The 26,819-nt window shown below is 42.7% G+C and overlaps 1 protein-coding gene across 3 annotated transcripts in view; it reads left to right on the top strand.

Annotated features, from left to right (window-relative positions):
- Positions 1 to 26,819, top strand: part of LOC111142039 (stabilin 2) — a 167,851-nt gene that overhangs the window by 22,347 nt on the left and 118,685 nt on the right. For all 3 annotated transcript variants that reach the window (XM_022494966.1, XM_022494965.1, XM_022494967.1), the window contains exons 4-6: positions 5,285 to 5,370; positions 6,171 to 6,240; positions 21,802 to 21,897. In XM_022494966.1, coding sequence (XP_022350674.1) covers positions 5,285 to 5,370; positions 6,171 to 6,240; positions 21,802 to 21,897 — 252 coding nt within the window. The remainder of the gene's footprint in view (positions 1 to 5,284; positions 5,371 to 6,170; positions 6,241 to 21,801; positions 21,898 to 26,819) is intronic.

Here is a 26,819-nt window from a genome sequence, read left to right as displayed (position 1 = left end):
TTCTATCTCTGGATCAACTCAACTCACACATAGAAAGAAAATTATCACTTTCATAAATAAAAAGATTTGAGTTCAAAAAGAAGGAATTAATGATATAATAAGCTGGTTGAAAAAGAATTTAAAAAGAGGGAGTGAATGTCATCAGGCTGGAGACTAGAACAAATCCATATGCCAGATTTAGGGTATATTTTGATCTGTTAGAAGAAACTGTATCCCAAAATTTTAAAGAAAGAAAAACTTATATGTATTCAAAAAATAAGGCTAAATACAATGAAGGGTTAGAATATGACTGTAAAAATGCAAATTGAAAAAGATTTTTTAAAAGGTATTGATAAGATAAAATAGGTTAAAGTGGGAAAGAGGAAATATTCAAAAAAAAAACAGAAAAAGAAAAAATAATGAACATTTTAAAAATTTAACTTTGAAAGACTAAAGAATCATGGGTAAAAAGCCATGAATTCTGTTTTGCTGCATTTCTCTAGCACTGGTGTTTTGCAATCCTTATTGATCAGTAAAATTGGTCTTAGCTGGATGTTCTCACTGATCTTCTGGGGGAGGCGCCTATTGCAGTGATTATCAAATGTCTTTGCCTGAGGCAGAATTGCACCACCCTTGGCAAGGGCCAGGCTAAGCAATCTGCTAGGGTTTTCTCTCAATAGCTTTTGTTCCCTGAACGCTTTCTGTACAGCTTTGGAGGAAGAGAATAAAGATGGCGGCCTCCCAGTCTCTGACCTGGAGGAGCCGAGAGCTTGAGCATTCCCCCTCTTCAGTGCATTCTTAGAGAAAAGCAGTCAATCACTCCTGTTTCCCACTGTGTATTGTATTCTCACTCCAGCCATGCTCCAAGCTCACCCAGCTTGTGACCGAGTGTTTCTATCTCTGGCGCACAGCCCCATTTGAAGTCTCCAAACCCAGCAGATTCCTGCTGCGTGTTCCCACACTGCTCCTCCTCTAGGAGGAAGGTGGGGGTCTCCCTGGATCTGCCACTTGTGGGGTCCCTGCTCGAAGAATAGTGGCCCAACTCTGTCTCAGATTATGGTTTAAGGTAAGCCAGAGCTGAGAGCTCACTCCTTGGCTCCATCTCTGTAGCCAGCTTCCCCTTCCAATACATGGGAGCTCCGCCACACTCAGATACCCCTGGTCTTTTTGGGACCCCTCGGGTCGTGAGACCACACTGTCCCCACGAGGGCTCTACCCGCTGCTTAGCCTATGGAGCCACATCCCTCAGTGAAGCAGACTTCTAAAAGTTTTTATTTTGTGCCCCACTGCTTTATCACTTGCCAGGGGCCTACTCCTCTCCCTGCGGTCTATCTTCCTGTATATATTACCTCGGAATCACTCCTCCACACGTCCTACCCTCCAGAAAGTGGTTGCTTTTCTGTTCTTAGAATTTCTGCTATTCTTCTCTTTGATCTCCTGTTGAGTTTTCTTGCCTTAGATTTTTTTAAAGAACTTTTGTGTCTGTGTTGATTAGAGATGCTGATCTGTAATTTCCTTTTAAGTATTTGTCAGGCTTGGGAATCAGAGTAAGAATGCTTTCCATATTGAAGGAGCTGTTCCATCTTCCTCAGTTTTTCAGAATTTTTCAGAATTTTCATATAATTTGCATGATTTCTTCCTTAAATATGAGGTATATGCACTAGTGAAGCCACCTGGCATGGAGTTTTCTTTGTAGGAAGGATTTTAAGTTCAAATATAACTTCTCAGATTAAAAAGATGCAGGTCTGACTCTTTTGAATAAGAGAGGGAACCAAGGGAGGTTAGATTGGAAAAGTCATAGACTACATATAATTCTAAGAACATTGGGTAAAGCTGTTGGGGAGCACTCCAGCCAAACTCACTGAATAGGGGAGTCCTCCATCTTGCAGAAAAGGGCCTGCTCTAGTATCCACTCTGGTATCCCTGCCATGCTCAGGTACTGGCTAGAAGCAGATGTAGAAAGTGTGGCCTCATGAACAGGATGGTTGCCAACAGGGAAATTATGTACCCACAGTGCACATCTGAGAGGTGAGTTTTCATAACAACTCTACCTGGAGAGGAGGGCCTCATGAATCTACCTTTGTAACAATTCCTCCCCCCTCACCTCCTTCCCCAGGTGATTAGAAACAGCTGATCCAATGAATCACCTTCACAGGAAAACCTGCTTAAATTTTTTTAAAAAGAAGGGCCTGTTAGTTGCATCCTAAGGAAAAAGGAGGCCCAGACTTCCTGGACATAACATCATACTCTCAGGAACTAGAATGGGAGATACTCCCTAATTCTTCTGTGACCAGCCTTTGGCCTATAATTGTGTTCTCAGTAAATGGCTTCGCCTTGTGTTCTGCTCTGTATATTATCAGAAGGCACGGGCCAAGTGGAAGGGACACCCAGAGGATGGAAGAGTCATATCTGCCTTAGAGGAGGACCCGGGAGAACGTGTTTGAATGGGTGTGGGGGGAGGTACAGGCAAGGTGTGGAAGGAAGCATATGTCTGGGCAGTGGGATGGACAGAAGAAATGGGAGATGGGCAATGAGGTGGTCCAATGCAGGGAGGAAGCTAACGAACAGAATGCGAGAGTGGGAACAGGGATCCTGGCGTCATTGTTTATAGAGTAAAAATGCCTAGGAAAACATTTCTGAAAGGTGCACTAATTGCTGAGTCCCAGGGCTGGGAGGCTGTGTATTCTTCTGAGCCAGCCCACAAAGTAAGCTACCAGTCACTCAGAGAGCATCTTGCATGCCTAGTTGTAGGGAGAGGCACAGGGAACAAGAGAGGGAAACTGTGGCAGAGCTGTCACCCCTCTATCTTCCTGGTCCTGCCCAGAGGTGGGCCTGGTCCTCAAAATACCATTTCAGGGGCGCCTGGGTGGCTCAGTGGGTTAAGCCGCTGCCTTCGGCTCAGGTCATGATCTCAGAGTCCTGGGATCGAGCCCCGCATCGGGCTCTCTAGGGGAGCCTGCTTCCTCCTCTCTCTCTGCCTGCCTCTCTGCCTGCTTGTGATCTCTCTGTCAAATAAATAAATAAAATCTTAAAAAAAAAATACCATTTCAAACCAAGAAAGGCCTAACATCAAAAGGAAATAGAAGAAGGGTCACTGGATAGTCAAAAATCTATGGAAATGCTCTCATAGCACCCGTTGCTCAGCATTGTGAATGCAAGAGTTTCAGTTGGGCTTCAGGTGAACTTCAAAGTGTTTACCTGGTACCTGCTTGATTAGACCCTCTGCCCCTTCTTCATCCCCACCTCCTGCTGCTCTTTTTAAGGTAAAGACCACAATCTTTAACAGGGCCCTTCTTTAACAATCTGGCTGTTTCCCCCTAATGAGACCAAATCTAAGTCAACAAGGCCATTGAGGCTTAGGTTGTTTGGGGTCAATGTTGGTAGCTTCAGGTAACTGTATTGAAGAAAACTCTTTTCCCATTAGCCTCATCTCAGTTTGCAAACCAGTATTTATCTGATTGTCCATTAATCCATTACTTTCTCCCCACTAGACTGGTAAGACCATGGAAATTAGGGACCCGGCCTGTGTGCTCACCCTGTACACTCAGGTCCTTACAGAGTCCTGATTCAAACAGATGCCTGATAATCTATTTCCTGAGTATGTTACCTATTATAGCGCCAATCTGAAAGAACAGAAACTAGAGAGGATGAGGAGTATCCACTCTAAATAATAACAGCCATTGGTTGAGCACCTAATATTTCCAGGCCTTACCGCAACCTGCCAGGAAGACACTTGAGCTGAATCTTAGTGTCATGCATTGATTTTTCACAAAAGGGTACAGCTAGCAAAGACTTGCACTGGGACTCAAACCCAGAAGATGCTGATGGCAGAGTCTGGGCTTTTTTGTGATTCTTCTGTGTCTCACATAGCCACTGCTCCAGTTGGTGGGAGAGGGCCAAACCAACATATTGGTTTTCAAGGTGATTTATGAATATTAGCTACATGTCAGTGTGTCTTCTCCTTTGCTCCTCTCATAAACGTTTCTGTTATCTGCACTGTGACTCTGGGCTACACCAGGGCTTGTTGAGTATATACCATAGCGATGAGCAGTATAAGTGTGGTAGACTCGAGCACCTGCCAGAGTTCAAAACCTGGCTGGAACACAGTCATGAGAAGGAAGACCACAGACTCAAAATGTGTCATCTAGACTCTGTAGGTTACCAATATTCTGCATGCAGGGAAGAGGGAAGCCAGAGAGAACACCATCCATGGGTGTAGAACTCAACTCTCACCTCCCCATACCCACAAGTTATAAATGTTCTTTTCCAGAACTAGCCTAGTAACTCAAGCGAGCTGTCAGGGTCTCTTTGGCAGAACTGTTTCTTCCTGTGGTTAAAAGTCTCTTTCTACAAGAACTGTTTCTCATTTTCTATGGACACTGGTTTTTTAGAAGAGGTATATATATGGCAGAGCAAGCTTGTGGCACAGGAGAGCTTTGTTGATGGGAGTAGGAGAGGAGGGAGGTCCAACAAGTGGACACTTGTGGTAGAGGAAGGGGGACTCCCTCATTACCCCCTGGCCAGCTGGATGGCTTTGGGCAAGTCACTGTACTATCTGTGCCTCAGTTTTCTTATCTAGAAAATGGGGCTAAAAATAGGACTTCACTTCAGGGGTTTGCTTGAGTAGTGTATATGTGCATCCTTTATTATTATCTAGACCTCTATCATCGGCTATTTTGTAAAATGCATTTGTCTTCCTAACTTTAATTTGGGATAATATTTGATCCTACCTTGTTCACACAAACAAACTCTTACCAAATCTTTAAAACCCCAGCTTGAATGACTTCTCAGGATGTGTTCTCAGATGTCTCACCTCAATACCTTCCTTCCCGGGGCTCCCTCAGTCCCCTGTCTAGAGCACTGAGGGAGTAGCCCGGTTTTAGAGTCATGCTGAGAGCGGAACCAAAGTCCCAGCTTTGCAACTTACAAATTAGGAAATCTTGGCCAAGTTATGTGACCTCTCTGACCTCTCTAAACTCACATGACCTCTGTTCATCTGTTAACCAGTACCTTTAGCAACATTTCAGGGTTTCAGTGGGAATAACTTAATTAGAAAAATTTAAAGTATAAAAATTAAATGCCCAAGAAATGGTAGACAGTTCAAAGCCTTCTAGGAGAGCCCCTGATTATATTGTGATTCACTCGCCTTCCCCGCATAACCCTGGGTGACATCATCAGGGTCTTTAATCATTTCTTGTCCCTGATATCTAGCACACTACCTGACACATAGTTAATGCTCAGTACATCCTTGCAAAATGCTGTGTGCAGTCATGAATGAATGAATGTGAACTCTCTGATTCTCTAGAATGTCCGGGAGGTGCGAGCTCCCCCTGCAGCGGCAGGGGCATTTGTGCAGAAGGCATGGAAGGAAACGGAACTTGTTCCTGCCAGGTAAGCTCACAGACATGTTTTCCTTCCCCCTCTCCTTCCCTGTTGTCACTCCTTAAACACATATACACTAGGTTGAGTCTCTAAGAAGTAGCACTATTGTAAAATGAGTATACAATTTGCGACAAAATGATCTCTTAGGGGCTGGAGACCTTTGAGAGAGTCAGTTCTCTCCTCAGGCTTAAGCACATCCTTCTGTAAAATGGGTTTGATAAAAAAAAATACCTACATCATTACATTTGTTGAAAAAGTGCAATGAGTTTGTATGTGTGAAAATATTTCATGAAACTCTACAGGGCTGTAGAAATTACTGGATCTGTCTGTCCCTGTTAAGAATCCTGTGGTCACTGGGTCTGCCAAGGAAGAATGCTATTGTTACCCCACAGAAGTGACTTTTTGTGAGCTTCAAACCTTTGATAATTTAAATACAAAGAAATCCTTGTGAAAGGGATGGAGCTCAATGTCTTCAGAAATGCAAAACTGAAAGAGTATTCATTTCATTCTTGAGTGAAATTATATGTGGCAGTTAGCACTTGCCCTCTGTTTGTATCTTTGGACTGACAAACCAGCTTCCTTCTGAGGAGCTCCAGATGCTTGGTGAAAAATGATGCAGAGTTAATATATGCATTATAACACAAAACAGTCAAGTATAAAGGCAGAAATAGGAAGAAGGAGCTTCAGGAAAGGACAGAAGGAAGATACAGTCAAGAAAAAAATGCTGACCAGATCATCAGTTAGAAATCCCAGGGCTTCCTGGAACATCGACTGCTTGGGTTTCATGCCATCTACCTGGTTTTCTACAGGATGGGTTTGGGGGAACAGCCTGCAAAACCTGTGCTGAAGACAACTTATTTGGGCCCAGCTGTTCAGCAGGTAAGTCTGATTTTTGTGTAATCAAATGCATTTGTAAGGGCTGAGAGTCAAACTTAGCTTAGGCAGCTGAAGCCCCCAGAAAAGCTATTCCTTGCAGGGGAAACTCCAAAGAGTTATGTAGAATGAAGTCTACACAGGCAAAACAAAGAATTGACAAGAAATGCAGTCTTTGAAAAGAGAGACACTGTTTTTCGTGGTTTTCAGCACCGGCAGTCAGCTGCTCACCAGTAATGGTTTCTGGCAAACTTGGTAGCATATGGTTCCCTCTCTCCAGGTTCCAGGATCCCATATTTACCTGTTGTTTGCTCTTGAGGTCTTTCTGGGTCCTGGTCTCAGCATAGACCTTCTTCCCAGGGACTTCTTTTTCCATGATAGGTCCCACCAGATTCTGTTCCTTCCTTTCGGGAGTTCTCAAACATCTGAGGGGATCAAGGATTGTTGGCTCCATTTTGCAGATTAAACAAGCAAACAAACAAATTGATACTAGCTTCTCCATTCTCTGGGGTCTCCCCAGAAGTAGACCCTGAGTCAAGGATTTCAGTACAGGGAGCATACTTGGCACATCCCAGAAACACCAAGAAAATGACATAGGGAATATAAAGGGTGTGTTATCAAGCCAGAGACCAGCATAGATGATTAGAGTTTAATGCCCTGGGGAACGGGGTGTTACTGTAGAACTGTAGAGCATTTCTCTTGGAGTCACCCTATCACAGGGGATTGGGAACCACAGTGTGGTAGGCAAAATGAGGACCTCCCCCAAATGTCCACATCCTAATCCCTTGGACCTAGGAATATGTTACCTTACATGGCAAGAAAAATTCAGGTTGCAGATGGGATTCAGGTTAATAATCATCTGACCTTAAAATAAAGAGATTATGCTGGATGATCCAGATGGGCCTACTGTACCTCCAAAGTCCTTAAATGTGGAGGAGGAATGCAAAAGATACTGTGTCAGAGTGATGAGATGTGAGGAAGACTCTGCCAGCCTTTGCTGTCTTTGAAAATGAAAGGGGACCACAAGTCAAGCAATGTGGGTAGCCTCTAGAAGCCAGAGAAGACAACAGGCTGATTCCAGCCCCCAGTGAGCACTTGGGCAGAGCAGCCATCCTAGGAAGTGTCACAGAACATCAGAAGTTGGCTGGAAGACAAGGAATTGGTAAGGCCTAGAGAATGTGGGCATGGTAGGGACAGTGCCTGCCAGATTCAGTCTCCCAGAAAGGATATGTCAGGTGACCTTTCTCCAAGGCTTCCTTAGTTGTGACTTTTATGGAAAAGTGAATTTTGGTGAATCCTGCTTTGATTCAAATATTTGATTCAAAAAATATTTGAATCAAAGCAGGGTCTGCCAAAATTCACTTTTCCATAAAACCTACGCCCATATATAGATATCTCACCCCCATAAAACCTATGCCCATACATAGACATCTCACCCCCATAAATTTGCAGACTGTGTAATAACTTTGACCTGCAACATCAGAGACACTGTCTCCTAATCCACGGTTCCTTGAAAGCAGACACTGATTCGTCTTTCTCCCTAGTACCTCCCATGGTGCTATTGCATGTGAGACATGCACTACACTTCTGTTGGCTGGGTGAGTAAGTGGGTGAGTGCGTGGATGAATGAATGAATGACTGAACTCACTCCAGCCATGTTGTCCTGACCCACAAGCTTGATTTTGAGAGGCAGCATGTACAGAGAATTAGAGCTTTGGCTTACACTCAGACTAGGCTTCAGCCCTAGGAACCCTCAGTTAACCGAGGACATGCTGTCTTGTCTTCATCTGTAAAAATAGAAAAAATATTGTCTCCTTAGTGTTATTATAAGGATTTAGTGAGATCATCAGTACATAATAAATGTTAGCAATTGTTATTACTAATAACTAGTATTCCCTAGTGGCCCCCAAACTTGTGTTTTTGTTCATCCACCATTCCGTAGAAGATGATTTCATAAGGGTGTTAGCAAAAACAAAAAACAGATACTGATATTCAGGGTGTTTTTAACATTGTGTGTTATATTAAAGTACATTTCTCCCCATTTGATACTTTCCTACCATAATCCTAAGATCTGAATCACATATTTTGAATAAATATTGAAATGGAAAGGGGAAAAGGACAGCATCCAACATTGTTTACTTACCAAGAAAGCCAAGTATGGCTGGGGGATGAAAATTTGGAAAGATGAATCCATGTTACCTCCAAGAAATTGGTGCTGGGTGCTGATAAGAAAAGATATACAAGAAGATTCTAAACATTTCTAAATAAACTATCCTCTCTTCCCACTTGTTTGTACCATGGAGGAAGGGCAAGTGATAAGGGAGAAAGGTGGATTAGAAACCTAATTATTTTTCCTTTTTTTTTTGTAACCATAGCAGATACCCTTCCCAATGTCCATCACCCAGCCACCTGATCCCTCACACTCCCCTCCCCTCTTAAAACCCTCAGATGTTTCCTGAGATTAAGAGTCTCTTTTGATTTGTCTCCCTCTCTTTTTTCATCTTGTTTCATTTTTCCCTCCCTTCCCCTATGATCCTCTGATTTGTTTCTCAAATTCCTCATATTGGTGATGTCATATGATAATTATCTTTCTCTCATTGACTTTTTACACTTAACATAATTCACTCTAGTTCCATCCACATCATTGCAAATGACAAAATGTCAGTTTTTGATAGCTGCATAGTATTCCAGTGTGTGTGTGCGGGTGTGTATCACATCTTTATACATTTATCTGTTGGTAGACATCTAGGTTCTATCCATAGTTTGGCTATTGTGGACATTGCTGCCATAAACATTTGGGTACACGTGACCCTTTGGATCACTACATTTGTATCTTTAGGATTAATACACAATAGTGCAATTGCTGGGTTATAGGGTCGCTCTTTTTTCAACTTTTTGAGGAACCTCCATACTGTTTTCCAAAGTGGTTGCACCAACTTGCATTCCCAGCAACAGTGTAGGACAGTTCCCCCTTCTCAGCATCCTTGCCAACACCTAACTTCATTTTAGCCATTCTGGCTGATGTGAGGTAGGATCTCACTATGGTTTTGATTTGTACTTCCCTGACGCCAAGTGACGTTGAGCTTTTTCATGTGTCTGTTGTCCACTTGGATGTATTCTTTGCAGAAATTTCTGTTCATGTCTTCTACCCATTTATTGATTGGATTACTTGTTCTTTGGGTATTGAGTTTGATAAGTTCTTTATAGATTTTAGATACTAGCCATTTATCTGATAGGTCATTTGCAACTATCTTCTCCCATTCTGTCAGTTGTCTTTTGGTTTTGTTGACTCTTTCCTTTGCCATGCAAAAGCTTTTGATCTTGATGATGTCCCAATAGTTCATTTTTGCCCTTGCTTCACTTGCCTTTGGCAATGTTTGTAGGAAGAAGTTGCTGTGTCAGAGGTCAAAGTGGTTGCTGCCTGTGTTCTCCTCAAGGATTTTGATGCATTCCTGTCTCACATTAAGGTCTTTCATCCATTTGCAGTCTATTTTTCTGTGTGGTATAAGGAAATGGTCCAGTTTCATTCTTCTGCATATAGCTGTCCAATTTTCCAAACACCATTTGTTGAAGAGACTGTTTTTTGTTTTTTTGTTTTTTTCCATTGGACATTCTTTCCTGCTTTGTCGAAGATTAGTTGACTATAGAGTTGAGGGCTCTCAACTGGGCTCTCAATTCTGTTCCATTGATCTATGTGTCTGTTTTTGTGCCAGTACCGTACTGTCTTGTTGATTACAGCTTTGTAATAGAGTTTGAAGTCTGGAATTGTGATGTTACCAACTTTGGTTTTCTTTTTCAACATTCTTCTGGATAACCGGGGACTTTCTGGTTCCATAAAAATTTTAGGATTATTTGTTCCATTTCTCTAAAAAAAATTAGTGGTATTTTGATAGAGATTGTATTAAATGTGTAGATTGCTCAAGGTAACATAGACATTTTCACAATAATTGTTCTTCCAATCCATAAGCATGGAACGTTTTTCCATTTCTTTGTGTCCTCCTCAATTTCTTTCATGAGTACACTATAGTTTTCTGAGTAGAGATTCTTTGCCTGTTTGGTTAGGTTTATTCTTAGGTATCTTATGGTTTTGGGTGCAGTTGTAAATGGGACCAACTCCTTAATTTCTCTTTCTTCTGCCTTGCTGTTGGTGTATAGAAATACAACTGATTTCTGTGCAATGATTTTATATCCTGACACTTTCCTGAATTCCTGGATGAGTTCTAGCAGTTTCGGAGTGGTGTCTTCTGAGTTTTCCACATGAAGTATCATACCACCTGCAAAGAGTGAGAGTTTGACTTCTTCTTTGCTGATTCGGATACCTTTTATTTCTTTTTGTTCTCTGATTGCTGAGGCTAGGACTTCTAGTACTATGTTGAATAGCAGTGGTGATAGTGGACATCTGTGCCATGTTTCTGACCTTAGGAGAAAAGCTCTCTGTACTTCCCCATTGAGAATGATATTCACTGTGAGTTTTTCATAGATGGCTTTTACAATATTGAAGGATGTTCCCTCTATCCCTACACTGTGAAGAGTTTTGATCAAGAAAGGATGCCACACTTTGTCAAATGCTTTTTCAGCATCTATTGAGAGTATCCTATGGTTCTTGTTCTTTCTTTTAGTAATGTATTGTATCACATTGATTGATTTGTGGATGTTGAAACAACCTTGCAGCCCAGGAATAAATCCCACTAGGTCATGGTAAATAATCCTTTTCATGTACTGTTGGATCCTATTGGCTAGTGTTTTGGTGAGAAATTTTACATCCATATTCATGAAGGATATTGTTCTATAATTCTCCTTTTTGATGGGGTCTTTGTCTGGTTTGGGGATCAAGGTAATGTGGGCCTCATAAAATGAGTTTGTAAGTTTTCCTTCCATTTCTATCTTTGGGAACAGTTTCAGGAGAATAGGTATTAATTCTTCTTGAAATGTTTGGTAGAATTCCCCTGGGAAGCCATCTGGCCCTGGGCTCTTGTTTCTTGGGAGATTTTTGATGACTGCTTCAATCTCCTTACAGGTGATGGGTCTGTTCAGGCTTTCTATTTCTTCCTGGCTCATTTTTGTAGTTTATATGTCTCTAGGAATGCATCCATTTCTTCCAGATTATCAACTTTCCTGGCATATCAAAGTTGCTCATAATATGTCTGACCAGGGGTTTATCAATCTTATTAATTCTTTCAATGAGCCATATCCTGGTTTTGTTGATCTCCTCTACTGTTCTTTTGGTCTCTAGTTCATTGATTTCTGCTCTGATCTTTATTATTTCTCTTCTCCTGCTGGGTTTAGGCTTTCTTTGCTGTTCTTTCTCCAGCTCCTTTAGAGGTAGGGTTAGGTTGTATATTTGAGGTCTTTCTTGTTTCTTGAGAAAGGCTTGTATTGCTATATACTTTCCTCTCAGGACCGCCTTTGCTGCATCTCAAAGACTTTGAATAGTTGTGTTTTCATTTTCATTTGTTTCCATGAATTTTTTTAATTCTTCTTTAATTTTCTGGTTGACCCATTCATTCTTTAGTAGGATGCTCTTTAGCTTCTATGTATTTGAGTTCTTTCCAATCTTGTGATTAAGTTCTATTTTCAAAGCATTGTGGTCTGAAAATATGCAGGGAATGATCCCAATTTTTGGTACTGGCTGAGAGCTGATTTGTGACTCAGGATGTGATCTATTCTGGAGAATGTTCCATGGGCACTAGAGAAGAATGTGTATTCTGTTGCTCTGGGATGGAATGTTCTTGATATATCTGTGAGGTCCATCTGGTCCAGTGTGTCATTTAAAGCCTTTATTTCCTTATTGATCTTTTGCTTTGATGATCTGTCCATTTCAATGAAGGGAGGTGTTAAATTCCCCTACTATTCTTGTATTATTGTTGATGTGTTTCTTTGATTTTGTTATTAAATTGTCCATATAGCTGGCTGTTCCCATGTTAGGGACATAGATATTTAAAATTGTTAGATCTTCTTGTTGGACAAACATTTTAAGTATGATATAGTGTCCTTCCTTATCTCTTATTATAGCCTTTGGCTTACAATCTAATTTTTCTGAGATAAAGCTTGCCACCCCTGCTCCCTTTTGATGTCCATTAGCATAGTAAATTGTTTTCTACCTGCTTGCTTTAAATCTGGAGGTGTCTTTGGATTAAAAATTAGTTTCTTGCTGGCAGCGTATCGATGCGTCTTGTTTTTTTTATCCATCCTGATACCTTGTGTCTTTTAATTTGGTCATTTAGCCCATTTACATTCAGTGTAACTATTGAAAGGCATGAATTTAGTGTCATTGTATTGCCTGTAAGGTGACTATTAATGTATATTGTCTCTGTTCCTTTCTGGTCTGCTATTTTTGGCTCTCCTTTGCTTAGAGGACCCCTTTCAATATTTCCTATAGGGCTGGTTTGGTGTTTGCAAATTCTTTTAGTGTTTGTTTGTCCTGGAAGCCTTTTATCTCTCCTTCTATTTTTAATGACAGCCTAGCTGGATATAGTATTCTTGGCTGCATATTTTTCTTGTTTAGTGCTGAGTATATCATGCCAGTCCTTTCTGGCCTGCCAGGTTTCTGTGGCTAGGTCTGCTGCCAATCTAATATTTCTGCTGTTGTATATCTTTTGTCCTGAGCTGCTTTCAGGATTTTCTCTTTGTCTCTGAAGCTTGTAAGTTTTACTATTAGATGATTGGGTATTGACCTATTTCTATTGATTTTGATGGGGGTTCTCCATGCCTCCTGGATTTTGATGTTTGCTTTCTTCCCCAAATTAGAGAAATTCTGTACTGCAATTTCCTCCAATATACCTCCTGCCCCTCTCTCTCTTTCTTCTTCTTCTGGAATCCCAATTATTCTAATATTGTTTCGTCTTATGGTATCACTTATCTCTCAAATTCTCCCCTTGTGATCAAGTAGTTGTTTATCATTCTTTTTCTCAGCTTCTTTATTATCCATCATTTGGTCTTCTGTATCACTAATTTTCTCTTCTGCCTCATTTACACTAGCAGTAAGAGCCTCCACTTTTTTGTTTTATTTTATTTTTTCAGTGTTCTAAGATTTATTGTTTATGTACCACCCCCAGTGCTCCATGCAATACATGCCCTCCTTAATACCCACCACGAGGCTCACCCATTACCCCACCCCTCTCCCTTCCAAAACCCTCAGTTTGTTTCTCAGAGTCCACTGTCTCTCATCGTTCATCTCCCCCTCCAATTTCCCCTAGTTCACTTTTACTTTCCATTTTTTACTGTACCTCATTAATAGCTTTTTTTTACTCCAACTTGGTTAGATTATAGTTCTTTTATTTCTTCAGAAAGGGATTTTATTTCTCCAGAAAGGGATTCTCTAGTAACTTCTGTGATTTTTTTTTAAAGATTTTATTTATTTATTTTGACAGACAGAGATCACAATTAGGCAGAGAAGCAGAGAGAGAGAGAGAGAGGAGGAAGCAGGCTCCCTGCTGAGCAGAGAGCCTGATGCAGGGCTCGATCCCAGGATCCTGGAATCATGACCCGAGCCGAAGGCAGAGGCTTTAACCCACTGAGCCACCCAGGCGCCCCACTTCTGTGATTTTTTTCAAGCCCAGCTAGGATCTTTATAATCATCTTTCTGAACTCTAGTTCTGACATCTTACTAATGTCAGTAATGACTAGGTCCCCAGCAGTCAGTATGGCTTCTTTTTTTTTTAAAGATATATTTTTTTAAGTTTTTATTTATTTATTTGACAGACAGAGATTACAAGTAGGCAGAGAGGCGGGCAGAGAGAGAGGAGGAAGCAGAGAGCCCAATGTGGGGCTCGATCCCAGGACTCTGAGATCATGACCTGAGCCGAAAGCAGAGGCTTTAACCCACTGAGCCACCCAGGCGCCCCCCCCTTTTTTTTGAGGCGAGTTTTTCCACCTTGTCATTTTATCCAGAGAAGAATAGGTGAATGAGAGGACAAAATGCTAAAAGGGTAACAATGACCCCAGGAAAATATACACTAACCAAATCAGAAGAGACCCAAAACTGGGGAGAGAAGAAAGGAAAATAAATATATATATATATATATATATATATATAATTAGGCTGGTGAATAGAACAGAGCCACACACTTGATTTGGGGTGTATTTTTGTCTGTTAGAAGAAATTGCCTCCAAAATTTTAAAGAAAGAAAGAAATATATGTATGTATGTACATACACACACATACAAACACACACACACACACACACACACACATATACATATATACACATACATGATGAAGGGATGGAATATGACTGTAAAGATGAAAATTTAAAAAGGTTTAAAAAAAAGAATTGATAAGATAAGAAGTCGGTTAAAAAAAAAAAAAGGAGAGAATGTGATCAGGCTGGAGAGTAGAACAAAGCCATACACTAGATTAGGGTATATTTTTGTCTGTTAGAAGAAACTCTATCCCAAAATTTTAAAGAAAGAAAAATATATATACAAAAAATAAGGTTAAATACAATGAAGGGTTAGAATATGACTATAAAAATGAAAATTGTAGGGGCGCCTGGGTGGCTCAGTTGGTTAAGCGACTGCCTTCGGCTCGGGTCATGATCCTGGAGTCCTGGGATTGAGTCCACATCGGGCTCCCTGCTCAGCGAGGAGTCTGCTTCTCCCTCTGACCTCTCCCCTCTCATGCTCTCTCTCTCTCTCATATAAATAAAATCTTTGAGAAAAAAAATGAAAATTGTAAAATATTTTTAAATGAAAATTGTAAAATATTTGTAAATATTTTTAAATATTTTTAAAATATTTTTAAATAGTTTAAAGGTATTGATAAGATAAAATAGGTTAAAACAGGAAAGAGGAAATACTCAAAAAAATAGAAAAAGAAAAAATAATGAACATTTTAAAAATTTAACTTTGAAAGACCAAAGAATCATGGGTAAAATGCCATGAATTCTATTTGCATTCCTCTAGCACTGGTGTTTTGCAGTTCTCATTGATCAGTAAACTTGGTCTTGGCTGGATGTTCTTGCTGATCTTCTAGGGGAGAGACCTGTTGCAGTGATGCTCAAATGTCTTTGCCTGAGGCAGAATTGCACCACCCTTGCCAGAGGCCAGGCTAAGTAATCTGTTCGGGTTTGCTCTTGGTCACTTTTGTTCCCTGAACACTTTCCATACAGCTTTGGAGGACTAGAATGAAAATGGGGCCTCCCAAACTCTGGCCCCACAGGAGCCGAGATCTCAGAGCCCTACTCCTCAGTGCACCCTCAGAGAAAAGCAGTCAATCATTCCTGTCTCCCTGGCTACTGGCTGCACTCCAAGCTCATCCGGCCTGTGCTGAGTGTTTCTCTCTCTGGTTCATGCCCCACTTGGAGTCTCCAAACACAGCAGATTCCTGCAGCACACTCCTGCACCCCTCCTCCCAGAGAAGGAAGGTTCATCTCCCCAGATCTGCCACTTGTGGGGTCCCTGCTCAAAGAGTAGTGGTCCGACTGTGCCTCAGATCATGGTTTAAGGTAACCCCAAACTGAAAGCCCCTTCCTCAGCTCTGTCTCTGCAGTCAGCCTCCCCACTCTGATACTTGGGAGCTCAGTCACTCAGGCACCCCCCAGTGTTTCTGTGACCCTGCGGTCCTGAGACCACACTATCCCAACAAGGGCTCCACCCCCTGCTTAGCCTCTAGAGTGACATCCCTCAGTGGAGCAGACTTCTGAAAGTTCAGATTTTGTGCTCCACTGCTCTACCGCTTGCCAAGATCTGGCCTCTGCCCCCGCAGTGTATTTTCCTGTATATTTCTTCAGATTCACTGCACATCCTACCTTCCAGAAAGTAGTCACTTTCCTGTTCATAGAATTGCTGCTATTCTTCTCTTCAGTCTCCTGTTGTGTTTGTAGGTGTTCAGAGTGGTTTGATAACTATCTACCTGAATTCCTGGGACCAGACAAAATTTAGGTCTCCTATTCCTCTGCCATCTTGCTCCTCCTAGAAACCTAAATTGAGACTCAGAAGAGAAAACTCCAAGCTCCAGTTTCCAATCAGTAGAACTTTGGGAGATGAGGGAATATCCTGACTCTGTACCATCCAAGGAGATGCCTAGTACTCGTGGCTGGACACCTGTGGCCACTGAGTACCTGAAATACAGATAGTGTGACTGAAGGACTGAATGTTAAGTCTCAGTTCATGTTACTTAATTTAAATTTAAATAGCCACATACAGCTGGTCTGCACCATATTGGAGAACAAGCTCTAGAATGTAATGGTTAGGAGAGCAGGATTTGAAGTCAGACTGGCCTGAGTATGTGACCAACTTCACTTGCTTGTGACCTGGGGCAATCTAGTCAGCCTCTCTAAACCCTCGCCATCTGTAAAATAGGAATAATAATACCTGCCTGTGGGACTGACAATGTAGCAAAGCTCTGAGCAGCAGGTCACAAGCACTCACTCAATGGAAGCATATAGTCAGCGAGGACAAAAAACAGTCCAGTGGTAACCAAACCATGCATGGGTGGATGGATGGTGGATGGATGGATGGATGGTGGGTGGATGGTGGATGGTCGGTGGATGGTGGATAGATGGATGGATAGATGGATGGTGGATGGATGATGGATTGGATGATGGATGGTGGATGGATGGATGGATGGATGGATGGTGAATGGATGGGTGGTGGATGGGTAGGGATGGTGGATGGATGGATGGATGATGGGTAGATGGTGGATGGATGAATGGATGGACAATGGATGGAGGGATGGTGGATGAATGGTTGGATGGATGGATGGATGGGTGGATGGTGGATGGACGGATGAATGGATGGTGGGTGGATGGTGGATGGATGGATGGGTGGATGGATGGATTAATAGATGGTGGATGGATGGTGGATGGATGATGGATGGTGGATGGATGGTGGACGGATGGATGGTGGATGGATGGATGGTTCAGTGATGGCTGATCTTTTCCATTAGCAAAGACGAGGGAAACTTGCAATCTTTTTCAGCTGGGCCTCCACTGGGTGTCAGTGTGGTTTCATCCAGTAAGGCACTGGTCCCACAGAGGTGGCAATTCTCCCTGTAAGTAGGACAGCTCTATTAGTTTCAGTTTATTTTTAACACTGACTTTAACTTGCTGCCAGAGCATTCTCCTACCCTGCTGTTGATTAGTTTAGAAATGATTTAAAGTTGCATTGGCCAAGGGCTTTTATCTCTGCTGCCAATGCCCTCACCTCCTCAGTGCCTTATTCCTGGTTAGAGCAGAATGCAAAGCCCACTGTTTCTGACATGACTCTCAAATCAGTCCCACAATTATGTCTCGTTAATAACAGTAGCTTGCATTTGCTGAGCACCTGCTGTGCATCAGGCAGTGTGCAAAGTTTGACAGGCATGATCTCTTTGGATCCTCACAACTCTGCAAGCTGGGTTCCTCATGTTATGGATAAAGAAGGAGAGAGGTTTCTCAAGGTCAAGCAGCTATTTTGGGAATATAAGCAGAATTAGACTCCAATATCTTACTCCAGAGCCTGGGCACCTGAACACTGCACTCTTCTTGCCCCTGATGAACATCCACCATGCATTAGACCCCCAGACAAACAATAAGATGCTAAAGAGGAGACAGATTAGCTTCCCAAGAAGCTGAAATGCAGGTGACAATTATGATCCAGGGTGCACAGCACACACAGGATGCTATGGGAACAGGAAAGGGAGCAGCTCCCTCTGCCAAGGGGCATAGCACTGGGGACATTGGGCACTGTCCAGTACAGTGGCTGTACCAGAACACAGAACACTGTCCCCCTGACCCAAATGGCCATAGTTTGGCCACCTTAAAGTCACACACCCCAAATATTTTTGTGTCTCTAGAGATTTGTTGACACCAGTTCAACAAAGTCCAAGTGCTCTTTAAAAGACATCTCAGAATCCCTCCACAACTCATTTCTCCTTCCCAAGGACACTTTCTTGGCAATGGCTGGTGACCCTGAAATAGGTATCAGGTGTTCCCAAAAGCTGTCCATGCCAGGCCAGTTAATCCAGTCCAGTGGCTGTACCAGAACACAGAACACAGCGAGCCTGGAGGGAAGTTCAGTGGCAAGGACAACTCTTAGTTAACATAGAAGTTGGGAACTAGGGCTGGGTTACAGTCACTTCCCTCTTCTGCATCCTCATGCTCTTCCATCGGCTGCACGACCCTTAAGACCTTGAACCTCTGAGTCCAGCTCCCCACTACAGTGTGAGTCCTTGAATGTAGGCATTGTGAACTACTCATATTCATATACCCAGTGCCTCCTACAGTGACTGCCACTAGGGAGGAACTGAGTAGATATTTTTGTAATTGAGTTGAATTGACCCCTCTCTACTGAAAGTTAGTACACCCCCTCCACACACCTGTTACCTCCATGACCAATCTGGCCTCTCTCTGGAGCTCCTGTTCCAACAGCTACAGCCATAGGTGAACATCAAAGTGCTTTGTTAAAATAGAAAGAATGGCAAGTCCATTTCTGAAGTGAGGATGACAATTACAAATCCAATTTAAGTTTTGATGTTATTTTTATGAATACTTGAGTTGGATGTCTCCCACATTTCATACGTAACATAGGGTTCATGAGCTCTACCTCACAGAGTGCAGTGAGCATCCCAGGAGACAATGTGTGTAAAACATGTGGCAAAATGCCTGATGGATAGTAAGTGCTCAGTAAATGGAAATGCAGAGCCAATGCTAAGGTGAGGTGAAGGAGAGACCTGCTTCATGTGCCAAATTTAAGGAGGCATCAAAACTCAGTAATCAAGATAGGTCATTTCATTTCTTAGTCAAGACCCCTATAACAAAGGGCTACAAAGGGGTGGCTTCAAAAACAAGAATTTAGGGTCTCCGTTCTGGACACTAGGAATCCAAAAGCAGTATGTCAGTAGGGCCGTGCTCTTTCTGAGTGCTCTGGGAGAGGGTGCTTCCATCCCTCGAAGCTTCTGGTTGGGCAGGCGTCCTGGGGCTTGAGGGGCACCGCTGCCACCTGTGCGTGGCTGACTTGTCCTCGTGTCTGTGTTCTCTCCTCTTCTTGGAATGACCAGTCATATTGGGTGAAGGCCCCCATAGGACCTCAATGTAACCAATCACATCTGCAGTGCCTCTTTTTCCAAATAAGGTGACTCTGAGAGACAGAGCGTTAGCACTTCAATGGATCCTTCTGAGGTACCAAATTCAACCCATGACAATCATATTTTTAAATTCTTGAACAAAACATCCAAATTTCAAAGAAAGGCAGGATCCAACTCTGCACTGGAGCCACCTCACCTCATTCTGTCTGCCCTCTGCCTTGCCTCCCCGCAACTCTCCCTGTATCCTGCCTCCCCCTTCTCATCTTAATCCTGGCCCTGTAGGATGCTGTCTTGATTGATAATGTACTGATAATGTGCTGTTGGGGGTGTTGTGATAAAGCAACAGAAGAGATGTTGTAGGGAAATACAGGGAGGAGGGAGGCCTCCCAAGGGATTCCGGTCTAATAGAGGAGAAAACTCTATAGATGGAGAAAGAAAAAATACAGCCCTGCCTACTGTTGGCCAGCAGCCAGGCTCACTGCTCCCAGCTAGGCAGTGACGCTGCCCTGCAGAGCAGACAATTTCACAGGGTATCACCATTGATGACTTGCTGTATCCATGCTGGTATAAGACAAAAACTAGGCCACTGCAGTATCATGTCTGGATAGAGAAATAAGCGATGACAGTGGGCAACTGGAAAAATAATGCAGCAGCTACCTCTTCTGGCCACCACGAGCAGCTCTGCTGCTCACCTTTCGAAGCCACCCAAACCCCCACCTCTGTGCTGCCAGCTTGGAGGTCCCAGCACAGAAGCTGCTCCTCTGGGCTCCAGCAGCACCTTCTTTGTACCTCGCCCACTATCACCACCTACTGTAATGACCTATTTTGTCTATGCCTGAGAGTCTACTACCACCAGTGGTCAAACAGTCTGCAGCAAGGGTCAGCAGTCATGACAGAAGTAGCAGAGTCACTCATGGATTTCCATTGGTGTGCAGAAGGGAGCACAGGGGAGGCAAAGTCATAGAAGTGTGCAGTGCAGGAGGTGTGTCTCTCCCAGGCCAGCCCCACCCAGCTATTCCTAACCAGCTCCCATCACCATTGATCTATCATGTCCTGGCATTCATCACACTGTATTGTGATGGGCTGCCTTCTGCCATTAGACATAAAGGGCACAGACTTCATCCTGTTTCTCTTTAGGTCATTAATCCCAAGCACAGCACCCTGAGCATGAGAGATATCCAATATGTGTTTGGAAGGAAGGAAGGTAAACTAATGAGTCATCCCCTGTGCTTAGAACCTAAGATGTTTAAAATGAAGTGATGGAAAATGAAAAGTAAAAAAGTTGGAATCACATTGGATGGAACCTTGTTTGCCAAGGAGAGGGATTTAGATTTCATTTGATCAGCAATTCGTGGTCACTGAGGTATTTGGGGGAAGATCACCTGCCATTACTGGTCAAACGAAATGGATGGAACAGAGAAGTGAGAACTTGGACACCAAGTCCAGATAAAATGCTACTGCAACAGTCCAGGCAAAACATGGCAAGCATCTGAAGAACAGTTCTGATAGATACAAAGATCAGGGGATCAAAGTGGGACATATAACAAAGATTTCAAAAGATTTGATGTCTTACTAGTTGTTTGGAATACTTCCTTAATCCTGCTTTGCCAATATTTGGTTAGGTTTTTAAGCAACAAATCTTAATTATGTTTCACTTGAGTTAATATTAAATTGGCTGACATGCACTGAACATATGTGGTGGGCAGAAGAATGTCCCTGAAAAGAAGTCCATACCCTCAGCCCTGGAACTTGTAAATATGTTAGGCTATATGACAAAGGAGAATTAAGGTAATTAAACTAAGATAATAAATCTGTATTGTTTTACATCACAATTAAGTCGCGGTAATTTTTTACAGCAGGAGAAGGAAACCAATACAATATGTTGCACAAAGGGCTGTGCCAACAGTGCTGGTGACCCAGCCAGATTATAAATCTTGCTGCAAGTGAGCTGCAGACTGAGTGCTAAAGAATTGACCATTTATTTCAAATACCTTTCACTTGTCATTCCTGAAATGACCTCTCAGTGGGCTAAAAAGCTATCTATTTCAAACTAAAAGATAAGGCATAGTTATTCTCTGCCTTTTCAAATTTCTCTTTTGTACTTGAAGGTCCCCATCATTCAGGAAGCAGGATTTATCCCAACAGACAGTAGATCCCTACCACCAACAGTGATTGAGTCAGTGGTAGCTTTTCTCTATAAAACATGACCAGTGTATAAAAAACATTAAGTTAATTCCCTTCTTGAGGCATCCAATGATGAAGTAACTAGTTTAAAAGTAGAGAAAAGCACTCCAATGCACTCCAACATACCACTATATTATCTCATCCAGCTATAGAAATCCCAGGAGCAGGTATCACTATCCTCATGTTATACATAAATAAATTGGAGCTAATAGAAGGAAAATGAAGCCAAGATCCAAACCAGGGTCTCTAGAACTTGACGCCCTTGGCTCTCCCCATATCCTTATACAAATGAAAACTCTCTCAAAGCATTACTCCTCCAGAATCTCCAGAAATCTATAGAAGATAATGAAAAAAATATCCCCATTTTCTGTCTGCAGTGTGCAGCTGTGTGCACGGAGTGTGCAACAGTGGGATAGATGGTGACGGAAGCTGTGAATGCTACTCTGCGTACACTGGCCCCAACTGTGACAAGCGTAAGTCCTGCCAGCTTCCTTAATGCCCTACCAGACCAGATAGGCACAGATGGATGCCTTTCGACTTTGTGCTCACATACCGGGGCTCTGCATGGGTGATGCACCACTGAATGTTTTCCTGGGAGAAAACCAAAAATTAAAAAGGAAGGAAAAGGAAAGGAGAAGATGGGAAGGAAGGAGAAGGGAGGGAAGCAGATGGAAGGGGAGGAAAGGGAAGGGTAGAGATGGTATAGAAGAGGAAGTTATGGGAGATTTGGGAGCGATATACTGACATAGCTATGACTTAAGAAGGTCAAGCTGGCAGCAGTGCGAAGGACTGAATAAAGAAAGCTGGAAAACCAGCTGAGGCCATGGCAACAAGTCAGCCGTGCAATAAGGGAGACAACCATGTTCTCAAGTTCATGCCTCAAGTACAGAACACACGCACAGGAAATGAAGGTTCACTAAGTCTAAGTGAGTCACCATAGGTCACAAAACTACCAAATAGAAGACTGGGACTCAAATCATTTGAAATTCTTTAAATGCTCTATCCCACAGGGTCCAAGCATGAGATAGGGACCACAGAGTGATTGAAACAAGGAAAGCTTAATAGAAAGAATTAGTAAGCTATGACAGGAGAGTGGCTATAAAAGCACAAAGTGAATTCTAGGGCTGCTGGAGTATAACAGAGGAAATTTGGAAAGGGGTGGTTATCCCCCAGGCTGAGTTCAAACCTTGTTGGAGAAGGTATGGTGGCAGGCCACTGGGTAGAGGAGAATTTTGCTGGTTTGCCCAAGCCAGCATGGGACCACACTCATCCGGCAGGCAGGCAAAAAGGCTCCAGGACACAGATGAGCCCAGGCTGCTGAGCAAACACACAGAGGAAGCCGGAGTGCTGGGGTGCCAAACTCAGAGTGTGCAACGTCTGTGTGTGAAAAGGGCTGTGGGAAGGTGGCCACCGGGTCCCGGCTGAGGATGCAAGGTAACCAATAGACCATGCACTCTGAATGATGGCTGAAGCAGTGTCCTCACACACCCACACCACTGACAGACTATATGGCAGTGGCAAGCACACACAGCAGAAACAGAACCCTGACAAAGGAAGCAAGGAGAGGAACCCCTTTTTCCTGCAGTGTCCCCTAGAATCCCCCTACCAGCCAAGCTTCGTATATCACTATAAAGGAGAAATAGAATCCAGTCCATTATCAAAGAGCGGGTAATGAAGGGTGAATTTGGAGCCAGCCATTAAGAAACTGTGCATAAACAATGAATCTTGGAACACTGAAAAAATTAAATTTAATTTTTTTTTAAAAAACTGGACATTCTTCCTGTGACACTAGCCTCGCTCAACTTATCCTCTGGATTTTACTCTTCTGATCTGTAAAATGAAGGGACTGGACAAGGTTCAAATGCAACAAATTCAAACTCATTTCATAGAAAGTCACTATGGGGCTATGCACAGTATGGAGGATGAATAAAACACAGCCTTTGTCCTGTGGAGGAGACAAACATGCAAGTGAGTGATTCAAATCAACAGCCAAATGAGACTCAGGGGGATAGAATAACCCCTTCTGGAGACTTCAGTCAGCCTCCTTTCCTGGCCACTCCCATCATTGCCCAGGGGACTCCTGAGCAAAGACCTTTTTAATAAGACAGTAAACCCAGCCCAGAAACCACCCTAGTGGAGAACACAGGCAGATTTGCCTCCTAATGACAAAATAATTCTGCTGAGTCAAGAGAGAAACAATAGACTGGTATGAAATACTTGCAACCCACATGGCAGGGAAGTTGTCATAATAATATGAACCCGATTTTAAAATTTGCCAAAGAGCCGCTACTTCCCAGGAGGAGAAATAAAAACTAGGCAACAAGCATAGAAAAGGTGCATGACCCATGCAGAAATCCCAATGAATCACAGATAAATTTAAAACCATAACAAAGTAATATTTTAAGAGGTTTGGAGGTTTGGTTGTGGTTTGGTTTGGTTTGGGGTTTGTTTTTGCTCACTATGTTACACAGATTGCAAAGATAGATGATATCTACCTGTGGGTAGGAGAAAAGTTATAGTACAGTCAATGAGATGAAGTGCTACAACCTATGAGGGAAATTTATCTATTAAATTTTTTGAAGTACACTTACAGTGCGTTGCCATAGCCCCAATTCTAGGAATTTACCTGGAGAAAAAGAGAGGCAGGCACTGGTAGGTAAAAATAAATGTACAAAGAAATCCATGTATTGTTTGTAAGAATAACATGAGCTAGAACAACTTGAATGTCCATCCACTGGAAATCGTTGCATGAACTGTGGTACCTCCTACTCTGGTTAGGATAACACTAGCTGCTGCAAGAAGCAAATACAAAAATCCAATGGCTTAACACCATTGTACCAAGGCATCCCAAGCTACCACATCAAACTCACAGGACTGTTATGGGATATTTTAAACTTTTGAGGGAGACAGTGATGCACCTAGCTTGAGTTAGCTTGAGTTGCTAGCTTGAGTTAGTTCACAATTTCAACATTAGGTAGCACTAGATCCCTTCTAATGATACCATCTTTACAAAACTGTGTTTTCAGTGCTTGCTAAGATAAAAAGCAAGTATCATGCAAAAAATCTTTCAGAATGGAATGAGGGTGGTAGTCTCCAATCTGATTCCAAGGTTGGAGAAGTTGGGCTGTGTCCAAAAAACTCACACATTCCACTTATTAGTAAATGTGGTTATTTAAAAATGAAATAAAAATATTTCTCTTTATACTAACCACATTACTTTTTTAAATGGTTACTGAGATCTCATGAGACACTTACTGAATTCTTCGGTTCTAACAACTTAATAAATGGACCTGGTAGATATTTCTTTTAGACTGGGATACCATGAAAACATTAAGACACTAAACCCATGACCCGAGAATTTGGGGAACCTCCAGCTTAATATAACAGAGGTGTAATTCTTACTCATGTATAGTCCTGTGTGGGTGTTTGTGGCTGACACCAGCTTCCCACCACATGGTGATTAGGGATCCAGATCTTTCTATTTTGTGCCTCTGCCATTCCGTAGCAGCTCAGACTGTTCTGTTTTGAGCCATGGAAGGAAGAAGAGAGGTTGGAGAAGCCCCTGCTTATGAAATCTGGAATGACACATCCAACTTCCTCTCAATATCCCACCAATGAAAAGTAGTCATGTGACCCCACCTAGATGCAAAGATGGTTTGGAATGTAATCCTTGAAAGGGCAGCCACTTTCTGGAAAGAGTTGTGGGGGGATATTCTCTACAAATGTTTGGTTCAACTGGCCACTGTTGGGGACAATTCTCCTTGAGTATCTCATATTTGAACACCTCTTGAGGGCAGCTCACTGACTGCTCTTTGTTCCAACATCTTTTCAGGGATGTTTGTATTGCAAATAGCCTTGGAAGGCTTGGGAACAAAGTGTAGGCATGCATACTGCCTGCTCAAGATATCAATGGATTACCTTTCAGCTCAAAATTCATCCTTTTTGTCTGCTCTGTGAAAAATGGAGGGGAATTTGTAAATATATCTCATTTGCCAGCCCAAGAGGTAAAAGATGATGCATAGAGGGTGCTGGAGGGACACTAAGGAAGGAAGGGTTTTCTCTTCCTGTTTCTGCTATTGCTCACTCACGAGGGCCCCCACAGAACTTGGGTTTTCTCCACTGTTCAGCCCTCCAGTTTTTCCAGTGCTAGGTCCGTGCAGGACTCGGCTTCCTCCAGTGTTTGTCTACTATGTACCTTGACTAATGCTTGAGTCAGGTGGCGGTTTCAGGGCCAGGAGCCCCGGACAGCACAGGCCTGTGCCCCACCACACAGAGATGCGCTTGCTCTTTGGTATGCCTTCTCTTCAGGGTCATGTGTGCCAAGGGCCCTGCAAGGCTGACCATCTGGAGAGCCAGCCACGTCCCCTCTCTCCCACATGGCTGGCCCCTGAAGCCGCCCTGGCCCCAGTCACATGCAGAAGTATGCTGCCTTTCCGAGGGAGTAGCTTCTCAGCTTCTGGCTCTGGCAGCATTCAACGGCAAGCAGCTTTCCCAGGCACCAAATGAACCCTGAGGCTTGGCACCTGCTTGTGGATGACCTTCCCTGGAGCCCTAAGGGGAAGATTTCCAGCAAGTCTCACCACCACGGCACCTCAGCGCTTTCTCCACCACTTAGTGACCAAGCCCTGCCCTTGTCCAGTGACACCTGGGTGTCAGTCCTGGAGAAAGGAAGGCTCTACCTTGGGTGCTTATTTCAACCCTGGTGGAATGGTTACTTTGTATATATCCACTATTGCTTCATTCTTTAGAACTCCTTTTAACTCTCTTGAATTTTCTGCTGATAATTCTTTACATGAAAACATTCCCTATTCAAATAATTGTGTGGTATTGTCTCTTGCCTGGGACCTAAAAAAAATATTGCCCATTTTTTAAAAAAAAAAAAAAAAAAAAACTTAGGTTCCCTAAAATTGGGGCTCCTCCCCTGTAATGCAATCCAGTGCAGCCTCTGTCTGCATTGTCCCAGGGTACTTGGGGCTTGGAAGAACTGGTGCAAAAATGCCACCACTCTGGCTACTACTCTTGATGTGAGTAATAAATTGTCCTTCACCTCTGACCCAGGAGTCTCATAGCTTCTACCAGCATCCGTGGAACTGTATTAGCCTAACTTCTTAGCTTTGCACATTGGATAACATGTCAGTTTCCTTGTTTTTGACAACCATCTGTGCCCCCCCCAGATGATGAAGTGCTATGCAGTTATTAGAGATTAAAATGGATCTTTAAAAAACCTCCATAATATATTGTTAAATTAAAAATCAAGTTGCTAAATATCATCACAGGATTCTATTTTGGTTTAAAAAAAATCACCTAAATAAATTTGTACATGAATGTAGTAGATTGGCTGTTGGTATTGTTTACTTTGGGAGTGAAATGGAAGAATGAGAATGAGAAAACAGTT

This window comes from Enhydra lutris, unplaced genomic scaffold, assembly GCF_002288905.1.
Source record: "Enhydra lutris kenyoni isolate GAN:26980312 unplaced genomic scaffold, ASM228890v2 scaffoldscaffold7, whole genome shotgun sequence".
NCBI lineage: Eukaryota > Metazoa > Chordata > Mammalia > Carnivora > Mustelidae > Enhydra > Enhydra lutris.
This window is presented reverse-complemented; position numbering and strand designations above follow the sequence as displayed.